The sequence below is a fragment of the Penicillium cosmopolitanum genome (genome assembly GCF_028827165.1).
Source record: "Penicillium cosmopolitanum strain IBT 29677 chromosome Unknown utg000009l:1.0-9042332.0:1.0-9050551.0, whole genome shotgun sequence".
In the NCBI taxonomy this organism is placed as follows: domain Eukaryota; kingdom Fungi; phylum Ascomycota; class Eurotiomycetes; order Eurotiales; family Aspergillaceae; genus Penicillium; species Penicillium cosmopolitanum.
Genome location: NW_026622679.1, coordinates 7,842,605 through 7,854,335, shown reverse-complemented (window position 1 = coordinate 7,854,335; position 11,731 = coordinate 7,842,605). Strand labels below are relative to the sequence as shown.

At 50.8% G+C, this 11,731-nt stretch overlaps 4 protein-coding genes across 4 annotated transcripts; 1 reads left to right on the top strand and 3 right to left on the bottom strand.

Annotated features, from left to right (window-relative positions):
• Nucleotides 1-813: 813 nt before the first annotated feature.
• N7509_011024 (putative importin beta-2 subunit) lies at nucleotides 814-3,846 on the bottom strand (the record flags this gene model as incomplete). The annotated part of the gene is made up of 4 exons (XM_056635661.1): nucleotides 814-915; nucleotides 984-1,322; nucleotides 1,348-3,594; nucleotides 3,745-3,846. The coding sequence occupies 4 exons, from the start codon at nucleotides 3,844-3,846 to the stop codon at nucleotides 814-816; spliced, it is 2,790 nt and encodes a 929-aa protein (XP_056486281.1).
• Nucleotides 3,847-4,684: 838 nt separating this feature from the next.
• N7509_011023 (uncharacterized protein) lies at nucleotides 4,685-7,695 on the bottom strand (the record flags this gene model as incomplete). Its single annotated transcript, XM_056635660.1, has 3 exons — nucleotides 4,685-6,616; nucleotides 6,680-7,395; nucleotides 7,479-7,695. The coding sequence occupies 3 exons, from the start codon at nucleotides 7,693-7,695 to the stop codon at nucleotides 4,685-4,687; spliced, it is 2,865 nt and encodes a 954-aa protein (XP_056486280.1).
• A 574-nt stretch (nucleotides 7,696-8,269) lies between these two features.
• Nucleotides 8,270-9,785, bottom strand: N7509_011022 (DUF803 domain membrane protein; the record flags this gene model as incomplete). The annotated part of the gene is made up of 6 exons (XM_056635659.1): nucleotides 8,270-8,753; nucleotides 8,818-9,270; nucleotides 9,326-9,416; nucleotides 9,492-9,582; nucleotides 9,691-9,716; nucleotides 9,776-9,785. The coding sequence occupies 6 exons, from the start codon at nucleotides 9,783-9,785 to the stop codon at nucleotides 8,270-8,272; spliced, it is 1,155 nt and encodes a 384-aa protein (XP_056486279.1).
• Nucleotides 9,786-9,795: 10 nt separating this feature from the next.
• N7509_011021 (uncharacterized protein) lies at nucleotides 9,796-10,020 on the top strand (the record flags this gene model as incomplete). Its single annotated transcript, XM_056635658.1, has 1 exon — nucleotides 9,796-10,020. One exon carries the CDS (start codon nucleotides 9,796-9,798, stop codon nucleotides 10,018-10,020), a length of 225 nt encoding a protein of 74 aa, XP_056486278.1.
• Nucleotides 10,021-11,731: the final 1,711 nt, after the last annotated feature.

Sequence of the window (11,731 nt, the reverse complement as noted above, 5' to 3'; positions counted from 1 at the left end):
GACATTGGAATTTCCAAACAAAGGATAGTAGTCCCTGCATATCCAATGACATAGTATATACTCCGTACATTTGATATGGAGTCATTTTGAACATAGTATGCATGTAGGAGAATCTACCTAGGTATCTAATCTATCTATCTAAGGTAAAGAGATGGTGTTTGGGTACTGGTAAATAATGGAAGCGGATATTTGATGGGAGAATCAACATATCCGGTCTGGCGGGCATAGAAATGGACATGTACAAGGGCATGCGAGAACAGAAGAATATAATCATGTCACATGGCCGTGCCCATTGCAGTCGTCAGATATAACATAGATTAACAGTCATATCGCGTCAAGTCCTCGCGGTCATTTCCCTTAATCCCCTTCGGGTCATGCCCCAAGAGGCATAGATAAGGAATATGCAAAAAAAAGAAAGAAAGAAAAGAAACAGAAAATTGAGCAAACAAAGCAGAAAGGGGAAAAGGAACAAAAAATAAAACGCCCAGATGAGAGCTCATTATCTCGCATTGATATTAACCTAATTTTTAGCCTTTTAATCCATTCATTGTGTCCTCCTATTTCTAGGTCAGATGGATGATAATGCAAGCCCAGAAGGTAAAGACATGGAAAATGGAAAACGCTGAACTTCAGGTGCAGAGGAAAGGTTTGTGACAGGAGGGAAGTAAGATTTCCTCCAGAGTTTCAGATGTTTGTTTGTGTGATTGTATGGTGTGTTCCAGCTGCCAATACTGCCGTGGCACGCAGTTTTCATATGGCGAGGAAGTGAGAAGATTCGATGCGAGAATAGTTTGAAAAGATGCCCGTCTCAACTTAAACCTGGTAAACGGTGCGCAGTTTTTGAGACACGGGCGGAGGAAGTTGCGATAGGAAAGAATCGAAGTTGGGTATCATGTTTTTATATCCCTGCAGAACCTGTTTGATGAGTTAGCGATAAAAAGGCCGTTTCTGTGTATGGTGACTTGACTCGAATTAATACATACCTGCTGGAAGGAGCTCTGAATATCCCGGTGTTCCTCCAGCGACAGCAACTTGCTCGGGAACGAGGCGATGGCCTGGAAGTAGTCGACCAGACTAGACTCCATCGCCTGAGGATTCTTCATGACCACGGTGTTGAAGCCCAGGAAGGCAGAAGCTTTCTCAGGAGTGAATTCAATCTTGCTCATCGACTTCAGGAAAGAATTGGCGTACTCGCCTAGATGTGGCGCCATGTTGTCGGCGCAGCAGAGACCAAGACGGCCAAGAGCCATGGCTGCGTTCTCATTAACGGAGTCAATGATCTCCTCGTTGTCGATGATTGCCAAGAGTCCGTGATACACTTTCTCAACATAGGGGGGCAAGGGCCACCTTCTCGTTGACGGCGATTTCACCAGCCGACCAACAAGCGTTGTTCAGCACGCTGAAACCTGTGTGGCGGTCATCGTCAGGAATTTGATCCAGGTCGAGCTGCTTGATAAGGATAGGCATAATGGTCGGGATGAAGGGCTCGAGGTGAGAAAAGATATTTATGGCGCAGTCACCCAACAAGGCGTATGAGGATTGACGGACCTCATAGTTCGGGTCTTGCATACAGTAGCAGAGCAGGTCAAAGAATTGCGGTTGCGAGTGGGCCACAAGCTCGCTGCTCTTTTGCGGATCAATAGCTTGGATGATACCACTCAGAAGATCCAGGCTAGTAACCAGAAAGTCTTTGTCGGGCTCGTCGACAGTTTCATTGTTTACTGATGCGATAGACTCCTCGAGGTTTTGATAGATGATCTTGGAGCAACGCTGGAAGAGAGGAGCAGCAAATGGCGAGAATGCGTCTCCATAAGCATTGGCGACGTAGCCAAGACATTCCAGTAACGGGAACAGCTCTCGCGATTGATCAGTTATCTGGTTGTATCGCCCGATCAGGGCAGGCATGAGAATTTCGACAAGATGAGGCCGGGCAAGCTCAGACACGACACAGTCTGCAAGGGTCTGTACGCAGTCATAGAGGATGTACATGTTGCGGTCCTTGTATTTGGCGAAGCATTGGACAAATTGGCGGAGAATAGGTTCGCAGTATGGGATCAGGCCATCTTCTGACTTCTCTTCCAGGCTCGCAAACGCCGATGCGGCAGCCTCCTGCACCTTCTTGTTGTTATCAAGCATGCGGTGGAGGATACCTTCCATCATCGGCTCGAAAAACTGCGCCCTTTGGCTATGGTCGCTCAGGTGCGAAGCCCATTCAGAGTAACGTCCAAGGCACCAACAAGTAATCTGACGCACGACGGGCTGGGCGTCCGTAAGCAAAGAGATCAGGTAGGGCACCAGTTCAGGCAGGTGGGGTGTAACAGCATCCATGCAGCCATCAGCGACGGCACCAAGGGTGAGAACTGCAGCCTCGCGGTTAGGCCACTGGGAATGGCGCAGGGTCTCCTTCAAATAAGGTAGAATGATCTCAAAGATAGGGTCATGGTACACATTGGAAAAAACGTCGAGCGCGGCAGCGGAGCACTTCCGCAGGGTCCACTCGTCCTCGGGGTCATCACCAAATTCAGAGTCTTCAATCTCTCCCTCGCTGAGGTCGTCTTCATCCTCCTCCTGCTGAGGGGCCGCACCATTAGCTTGCTGACCTTGCTTTGCGGGATTCAATTTATCGCTCTTGGCCTTAGCAAACTGAGGCTTCAAATCCTCGGCACGGTCCTCGGCCTCGGCGTCATCATTTTCCTGCATCAGGCGAATCACATCGTCTTCTTCATAGATCATGTTCTGCAGCAGAACCGGAATGATTTTCGGCATGAAAGGCGCAAGCGGCTGTTGGAGTCGCTGCTGCTCGCCAGCAACGATCCAGAACTCCGCAGCGTCAAGGGACAGTTCGGGATCCTCTTGGTTCTGTTGCTGAATCAGGATGTAGTTGACCAGCCCCTCCATATGCGGGACCAGCTTCTCTGGCGCAAACTCCACCAATTGAGAGAATGACTGGCAGACCATCTTCCGCACTTCGGGATCCTGGTCGCCGGAGAGATTGAACAGCTGCGACAGGAAAAGGTCCAAGGAACCCATGAGGGCTTGGGGCTGGTGCGGGAGGAAGACATGGATACTGTTCAGGGCGAGGGATCGCACGCGCGCGCTCGGACGAGAGGTGAACTCCAGCAACTTGGGAATGATGACGTCGAGAGGCCGCTGGCCGTGATATTCGCGGTCCAAAATCTTGCGGTTGTCCTCGCAGACTTTAAACAGAGCTGCCATTGCGGCTTCCTGCGAGGGTAGTGAAACGTCGCCACTGGCATTTCCAACCAGGGCGATCAGCTCATGGAGGACCTCAGGCCAGGCCAGGAGACCACCCTGTTGAACCACCTCGGTGATGATGCTACCAGCACCTCGTTGTACTTGGCGGTCGGCGTCCTGCAGGGCGAGTAGGGCGGCGGAACGAATGAAGTTCAAGCTCTGGGGAGGAACGGTACGGAAGGCCATGAGGAGTTTGGTCTTCATGTTCATGGCGGCGGCGAAGCGCACCATGGCGTAAGTGCCAACATCCATGCCCACGGCGGCAGGTACCTGCGGGGTGGAAAAGAGATAGGTGATGTAGTTGACATAGTCGGGAGAAGAAGTTGCTTGCGAGAGCATCTATTTTGGAAAATCAGATAGGTCATGGTCAGTCATTCACGTTTATTTGGCTCGCGATATTTCTTGCAAGAGGGGGGGCGAGAGAGGGGAATTATGCGTAGTGGCCGAGCGTTGAGAAAAGAAAAGAAACGAAAAAGAGAATTGCGATACCTCTTCAGCCTGTTTGCGGATGGACTGATCTTGGCCATTGAGCGAGTCTTTGAGACAGGAGGCTAACTGCCTCAATGGCTCATCTTGGGGTTGCCAATCCATGTTGGAGTGGGTTGAGGTGAACAACTGCGTAGAAGCAAAAGTGCGTGTGGCACAGGAAGGAGGAGAGGCCCCGCCAAGAATGTGCGGGCCCGTTGTTCCCCACGGATAGAGCAGAGCAGATGAGATTCACTGAGTTGACGACACCACCAGAGATAAATCTAGAGTCGGACAATATTCGAGGGAATTCGGGCTTTTTCAAAAAGGGAAAACTTGACAAATAAAAAAAAGAGGAAAAGTTCTAGTAAAAGGTAAAGCGTCGCAAGCCACCAGCGTAGAGTGAGAGGGGTTTTTTTCTGCCGGTGAAAACAAAAGGCGGTGTGGGTCAGGCGGGCAGGCGAGCAGAGGAACATCGTGGACGCTAGTAGTATATGATATATCTTAGATAGCATACTAGTAGTAGTTACGAGTAGACTGCTAGTAGACACTGCTAGTGAAAGTCGGCGGTGATTCCCCGGTGTCACTTGTGATCCAGCAATATCAAGTTCACCTCACCTCACTATCTATGTAATAGTACTAGTAGTAGTATGCCCAGGTGTGGTTAATTTATATAGCACTAGTACAAGCGGACATGCAGTAGTACTACATACCTAGGTACTATCCATCCATGGATGGATTCAACTTTGGAACCCTACTATTGAGCTTGGAATCCACCTGTGGCAACGAATAGGTTCCTAGGTAGGTACTAGTACCTAAGTGCCAGGGGTATTCGATTCATCTCCCAGTAAGCTAGTACGAGGTACCTCATACTGGGTACTGGCATATCCATGGACTCAGGCTGCAACAGCATATCTCATCATGTACTAACAAAGGCAAATGCATCATCTACACAGTCCATAATCTAGGCCCAAACCAGCTTCTTAAAATCATAAACAAGCGTCTCCAAGATACCCGTCCGCTTCTTCGCATCCGCCAACGAAATAATATCCACCTTCTCAACCACAGAGACAGAATCGACACTCTGCCCATCGCCTGCGGTCATAGCCCGTTCAATATCATGACAGATTGTCCGCACTCGATCCAGTTCCCTCACACTCCCTACACCTCCACTCGGGCCAAGGCGCGGACTGGCCATCGCGTTAGCGACAGGAAGCGACTTGAAAGCCACAAAGCGCGTGGTAGCACGCTTGGTGCCACGCAGCCACGAAACAAGATCCCACTCGCTATTCGAGCTCGCCATGGCCTCCAGATTCTCGGGCCGCACATTCGTCTGAAGAGTGCGCGTGTTGACGCGGAGGGCATTTTCGTCACCGTCACGGTAGGCGATGACTAGGCCGACATTGCTTCGTTCGTCGGATTGGCCGTCTGTGAGGATGGAAGTGATATATGTACCGTAGTGAATGCGCGAGATGGAGCGGAGATCAATTCTCTCAAAGGAGAGTACCTTGTCCGTTTCCCAGTCGAAGCGACAGCTGTACACGGCGGCGTCGGTGAGTAGCAGGACGGACTCTTCGAAGGGGAGAGTCCGTAGGGTGTTCGGTTCGCGGGGTGTCAGCATAGCCCAGCCACCGAGGAGTTCTTCCGACGGACTGCTGATGACAATTTTGCAACTGGTGTCGATGGCATTTTGGCGGATCTTGCCGACTGAAATTCCTGGGTCAGTTGTCTGGAGTTCGATTGCAAATTCATCGAAGACGTGTGTTGAGACGTTCCCAAGGAGGTAGTCGATACAGGCCTGGGAGAAATAGTCGTTGACAATATTATTGTAATATCGGGAGAGTGTTAGGCCGAGATCATTGAGAGCTCCGCGGTAGTCTCGCTTTCTGGTTCGGGTATAATCTCCCTTGAGAGCAGCCGTGGACGAATATTGCTTCGAGATTGCATCTCCATTGTCCGCCCAAAGGGTGTTGAACCATTGCGTGGACGAGTCTCCGCCCAAGTCAATGTGAATGCCTTCTTTCTGTAGCTGGCGCTCCAAAGCCCACTGGCCGAAAGCACATTGTGCGACTCCGGTGCGGTCGAGACAGTCCATACAATTCGTACGAACAATGCCTGTCTGTATATCCGAAGGTTTACCATCTTTGATAGTGGTATACCCGAATTCACTCAGGGTTTCCTTGACACGCTCAACCAGACGTGAGACATTCTCGAACTTCATACCGCGGCATTCGTTGTGGAAATCGAACCATTCCATGCGCAACGGCGTGCCATCGATACCGCCTGCCTCGTTGAAGACTTCTGCATACCTCTCATATTGTTCACCAAGCTTCAGTTCCCCGGCATGTTTGTCAATCAAGGAGACGGCCTGGATTTTGCCATACCTCCGATTCAACTCTCGGAAGTGTCGTCCAAAGGCGAGTTGATTTGTTTCCGCTGAGTGGTGCAACGCAGGGATGGGCTTGAAGGCATATGGCGATTGGGAAAAGTATAGAGGAATCGAACCCCGTAGCTGAAGGTATGAGTAGGCGTTGTGAGAAGAGTCCCACTCTGGTACGGAAAGGATTTGCTCCGTTTCAACGGTGTTGGCAGTATTCCCGTCATCATCAACACCACGACGGAGGTAGCGTAGACCGGGGCGATTGACAGACCGTCGAGAAATCAAGGTCAATAAAAAGTTCCGCTTAGGGGCCTCGGACTCCACGGCTTCCGGGTCCTGACTTTCTCCAAGAATTAGGGCTTCAGTAAGACCTCCATCAGCTGGTTTGTCCGCAGTCTTCTCAGAGCCAGCTACTGTGAACTCTCGCTGGCCAACAAATCCTTGTAACAAAGGCAGTATGAAACCGTGTGCGCCGTTGTCAATAAACGTAGACATCAGATATTTATTCCAAAAGTACTATTATAGATCAGCGACCAAGATCAAGGCAACTTATTGGAAAATTTGCGTTCAAGAACATACCAATGGGTCCACCATTTTATGGAGAGGCAGCTGTCCCCTTCGAGCTTCCTGTGCATTAAAAGATCGCGTAAGATCATAATCATATGCGAAAAAGAAATTATGTGAAGAAAATAACAGTTTCGTATATCGAAGTAACTTCGGTAAAAGTTCGGCCGCCTGATCTGAGCCTGGTCGATTGGTCTCACCCTGGGCGTCTGATGTCTCTGGCAACGGAGCAGCCTCGGTAGCTTCATCATTAGCCTCCGAGCCATCACTCGATAAGCGGGGCGAGTCATCGAATGGCGACTCTGAAACATCATCTTTCTCCAGGGACCCAGGCCGTGGAAGACCGAGATTCTTGCGAGAAAGCCAATTTGCCGCAAAGCGGCCAAACCGGACTCGCTTCTCTATCACATCTTCGGCTATACTCCCCACACTCATGCCCCGCGCATGGAGACTTTCACGGGCCGGGGAGGTCGGCGCGCTGCCAATCTCCGTTTCCGCGCCGTCGGTCGCATTATCTGGTATATCCTCGTCAGAGCCCGAGTCAAGATCGGGCTCTTCCTGAGTCACTTCCTTCCGGGCTTGAGCAATGGCGCGGGCAGCGTCTACCTGGGAGGATATAGGGATGACGGCAACATTGGTGACGGCGTAGATCGGACGGCCCTGGATCTGGGCAACCTGTTGGCGCTGAGTGATGGAGACAAGGAACGAGTGTGATGCGACGGAGAGCAGGCCTGTTGGATATTCATAATGTGGTCAGGATTGGGTCTGGGGTGGTGTCGGATATTCAGCATGGGGGGGCTGAAAGTCGACATACCGACGAGTCCGTATACTTCTAGCGTGTCGCGTCCCTCTAGTGTTTCCGGGCTTGAGACTGGCAGGGCCGTGATTCTGTTCGTCTTATAGTCGATTCGAATCGACGAGGCTTCATTGTTGCTTCCATTATTGGGCCGAGGACCGCTGACGCCATGGCCATGTAGGATCAAGCCGTCAACCGCGGCAACGACAACAAGCTTCCGCAACAGACCCGGCATCGTGTCGGAGTAGAGATCTGGGGAAGGGAAAGTCGATGGTGCCCGGTTTCTGGCATTTGGCACCGTCGCGTGGGGCGAAGGACACTGTAGGGCATGCACGCGCGCCCGCAACTTGTTTTCGGATGGGAAATCTTCCACGACAGCTGACCGGCAAATACATCATCGGGTTCGGGGAAAAGTGCCCCACCCGCTTCAAGTCTATTGATTGCAAGGAAATTTCTCAATGGGTGTAGAAAAGGAAGAAGGAAAAAAGAAAAAAAAAAACCACAATATATACAAGTGATGCAACTCGCCCATTACCAAAATCAACAAAATAAAACAAAACCATTCAGGAAACCCAGTGTCATATCCAATCATTTCATACGGGCATGCCCAGTGCCTTGATATGTGCTCGAGTCGCAAGCCCACGGGTATTTTGGATGAAGCAGTAAAAATACAAAGATTGCCCGGGGAGCGAGGCGGAAAAGCCGGCAGGGCTGGTAGCTCGGGAGAGTAAAGGTGAGGAGGGAAAAGCGTCATGGTAGGAGCCTGGCGAGGGAAGGGAGGGCGCTATATAGCAGACTAAAAATCGGAATCAGACGTTGCTGTTCTGTTTGGTGTGCTGAGCTGTGCGATCCCGCTCTTCGTTGCTCGAGTAGGTCGGTCCTGGCTCTCCGTCGCTCTCCTCGGCCAGGTCCTCCAGGCCGATGGCGCTGTGGTTATCCACATCATATGAGTGGATGAGCCCCTCGCGATCACCGTGTCCATTCAGGTAAATGCTGGAGGAGCTTCGACGGTGCGGCTCGCTGCTGCGACGAAGCTGCATTGACCGGCGAGTCTGGAAGCTCGCAATTCCGTCTGTAGGCACTCCGTCCTCATCATATTTAGGGTTGACCAGGTGGTGGCCATCAGGGTCGTGTCGCGAGAGGTTGAGGAGGTAAACACCAGTGAAAATGACGAGGAATCCACAGAGAAGGGAAATCGTGTTGACGGCATCCGTGGTATTGAATCCTTGGAACAGAATGAAAGAGGCGCAAAGCGTGGCGGTCGTAAATGTGACATAGTAGAGAGGGTTGACGCTGCGAAAGGAGAAAAGCATCGGTTAGCAACAGCAGGAGCATTTGGCTGCGCCTTGCAACTCACATGGAGGTTGAAAATTCATTCAACGCTTTGTTGAAGTAGTTCATCTGAGTAAGAATGCAGAATCCAGTGACAATGGCGAAGATATAGGTTGACGGTCGGCCGAATTGGTTGTGGCCACCTAGGGTGAGCTTGACTGCGATACCGAAGGCCTTAATGGACATGACGGAGACCGAGCCAACGGTGGAGCAGATCGAGATGAAGATGAGCGGGTTCTTCTTGCCGTGCCTTGGAGCGACACGATAGATCATGACCGTGGAAAAGACCGCGACAGCCAGGCAGTAAATGAGGAAGCCGGGACGAAGGGCATATGCCAGCATTTGCTCGATCTTATCCACCGGGGTGTCGGGAGGTGCGTGGAGGACGATAACGACGGATCCGAGGAGACACATGGCGCAGCCCAATTTACCCAGTGTCCCTAACCGCTCATCGAGGACGTATGAACCAAGAACCGCGCTGAGATTTGTTAGCGATGTTGCGAGCTTTGCTTGTGCGAGAGATGCGTTCGTACCCGATCAGAACACTCAGTGCACCCAAAGGCGTTACTAGAATTGCAGGAGCGAAAGCGTAGGCGGCGAAGTTGGCGATTTCTCCCATGGCGACTGGGAATTAATATTAGCATTTCCGGTGAACTTTCGCTTCCCTATCAAATGCGATGGGAGGGGAGGGCTTCGTACGCATGATGACACCAACCCACCAGATTGGACTCCTCAAGTATGAGAATCCTTCGCCTTCGAAACCATGTCTTTCGGAAGCGTGCATCAATCCCTATTTAAACCCCATTAGCACGTCCGCCACCGATTCGATTGTGACCATTGACCATCGCTTTCAGCCGCAGCTTCTTCGGTCGGGGACTTGCGCTCGAGACAAACGAACCTTCTTTGTAACAACGAAACTCGTACCTAGCGAAAGCTGGTTAGCAGACCGTTCCAAAGGATGCGAAGATCGACGGCGAACACACCAATTGCCATTGTTGATACGATGGCCAATATTAGCCCAACATATCTATTGACGCCACGCGCAGACCTGTCAGCATATGTGGCCTCGGTGGCTCTAGAGCGCGGCGAGAAGGGAGTCGGGCTCACTTGTCTGGAAGCATTTTGCAAAAATGGAGGAGCGACGGGCTCCTACAGTCGAAAGACCCCCAGTGCTAGCGATGGAAGAATTGGGGGAGAAGAAGTGGTGGCGGAAAATGAACGAGAGTGAGGGTGGTAACGAAGGGATTGCGGCGATTGCGGCCAGGCTGAGGACGAGGGCGAGGGCGAGGGCGAGGGGGAGAACCGAGGCAGGGACAAGAGCAAAGGCGACAAGGGGAGGCGTAACAGAAAAATGAGCCAGCCCAATAATTCTGAAGGTTTGAAGGACGAAAGATGAGTAAGGGTTGGAGGAGTCGAATGAGAGTCCAGATCCCAGAAATCCAAAGGTCGAGAGGTCAAGAGGTCAAGAGTTGTTTGGTGCCTGCGTGCGGTGGGGTTCCGTTTCGAGACTGCGGCCGATCGGGACGCGCGTAAGGGAGATACACAGTTACAACATACTATTTATATGTAGGAGGAGTACGGAGTACGGAGTACAGCGAGTATTATTCTGTTATTATACTGTTACTGTTATTATACTGTTATTTGGTAATGCTATGCTAGTGAAACAATACTAAAACTCCCACTGCTGGATCGAACCAGAACAGGGGCTACTGCTGGGCTACTGCTGGGCATTCTGGGCATTGCTGAGAAAGACCCTGAGAGTTCCAAGCCCGTGGCGGCGATCGTCGTTTCATATCGATCTTGTTCAACCAACCGCATTCGGCCACTCCTCTATACATACCCGGCTGGCTCCACAGGGCTTCCAAGGCGCAGTTTAATGAGATCTCGCTTGCATCCATTAATGCATTCATTGGAACTAAACTGCAACCTCCAATGCTTTTGAATGGCTTGATATAGTTCGATCAGATTAAATACTGCTCTATGGTATACAATGCGGAGGTCTATAGTGGTCCTTGCACTCGCCGACCTGGTTCAAGAACCCCTCAATTTGAGGATTTCCCAAAATGCCTCCCAATAGATAGGAGTAGGACTTGCTTAGGTGGTTACATAGGAAATATTAGTAGTGAATATTAGATGCGGCGGAAGCTTAACACTAAAGCCGCTGCCGTAGCCACGCTAGCTCGCAGGCAACCATATCTTGATTCTTTTGACAAAGTACATAATGGACTAACGATGAATGCTATGGTATGACCACTCAGCTGAAGGCTGTGGATCTCGCCTAATTTCCCATGAACAAGTGCATAACTGCCATGTCGATCAACCCCGAGTCGGTACCACACGCAAACCATACCAATTGATTACAAGTATTACTACAGCTTATGCAGTATGCAGTATAGGACATTGTCTCATTGCATGCACCTAATTATCCTAAGAGAAAATTCACTATGCCGCCCGAATGACGCCAACTATGTGACATGCAGATGAAACACTGTCCGACCGAAGAAAACATAAAACTCCATCTTCAACGCCATAGCAAGTGCAAAGTTTTTCGAGAGAACCGGGAGTAGTGGTATCATGCGCGTGCAAAGGGAGAGAACATGTCATATCGACGTACAAAAAAGCAAAAGGAAAAACACGGTGGGGGTTTATGTAAAAACAGGGAGGATTTGCGAGGGTTCGTGGGGTATCGAGCACTCCTCGGGCTCCATCTCTCACGGGGAAGAGGGAGGGGAAGAGATTGGGACCCGAGAGAGGGAGAGAGAAGAAAAAAAACCGATAAGGAATAAGAGCTTTCAAGACGTACCTGGTGAGCATGTCCGAGCACACATTACATAGCCGCGCCCATATGGGTCAAAGCCGTCGCTGAAGTTCAGAATTAGTAGATGGGATGTTACACTGTTGGAGATTGCCGAAACCCTAGGCCACTGGTACCCGCAAGA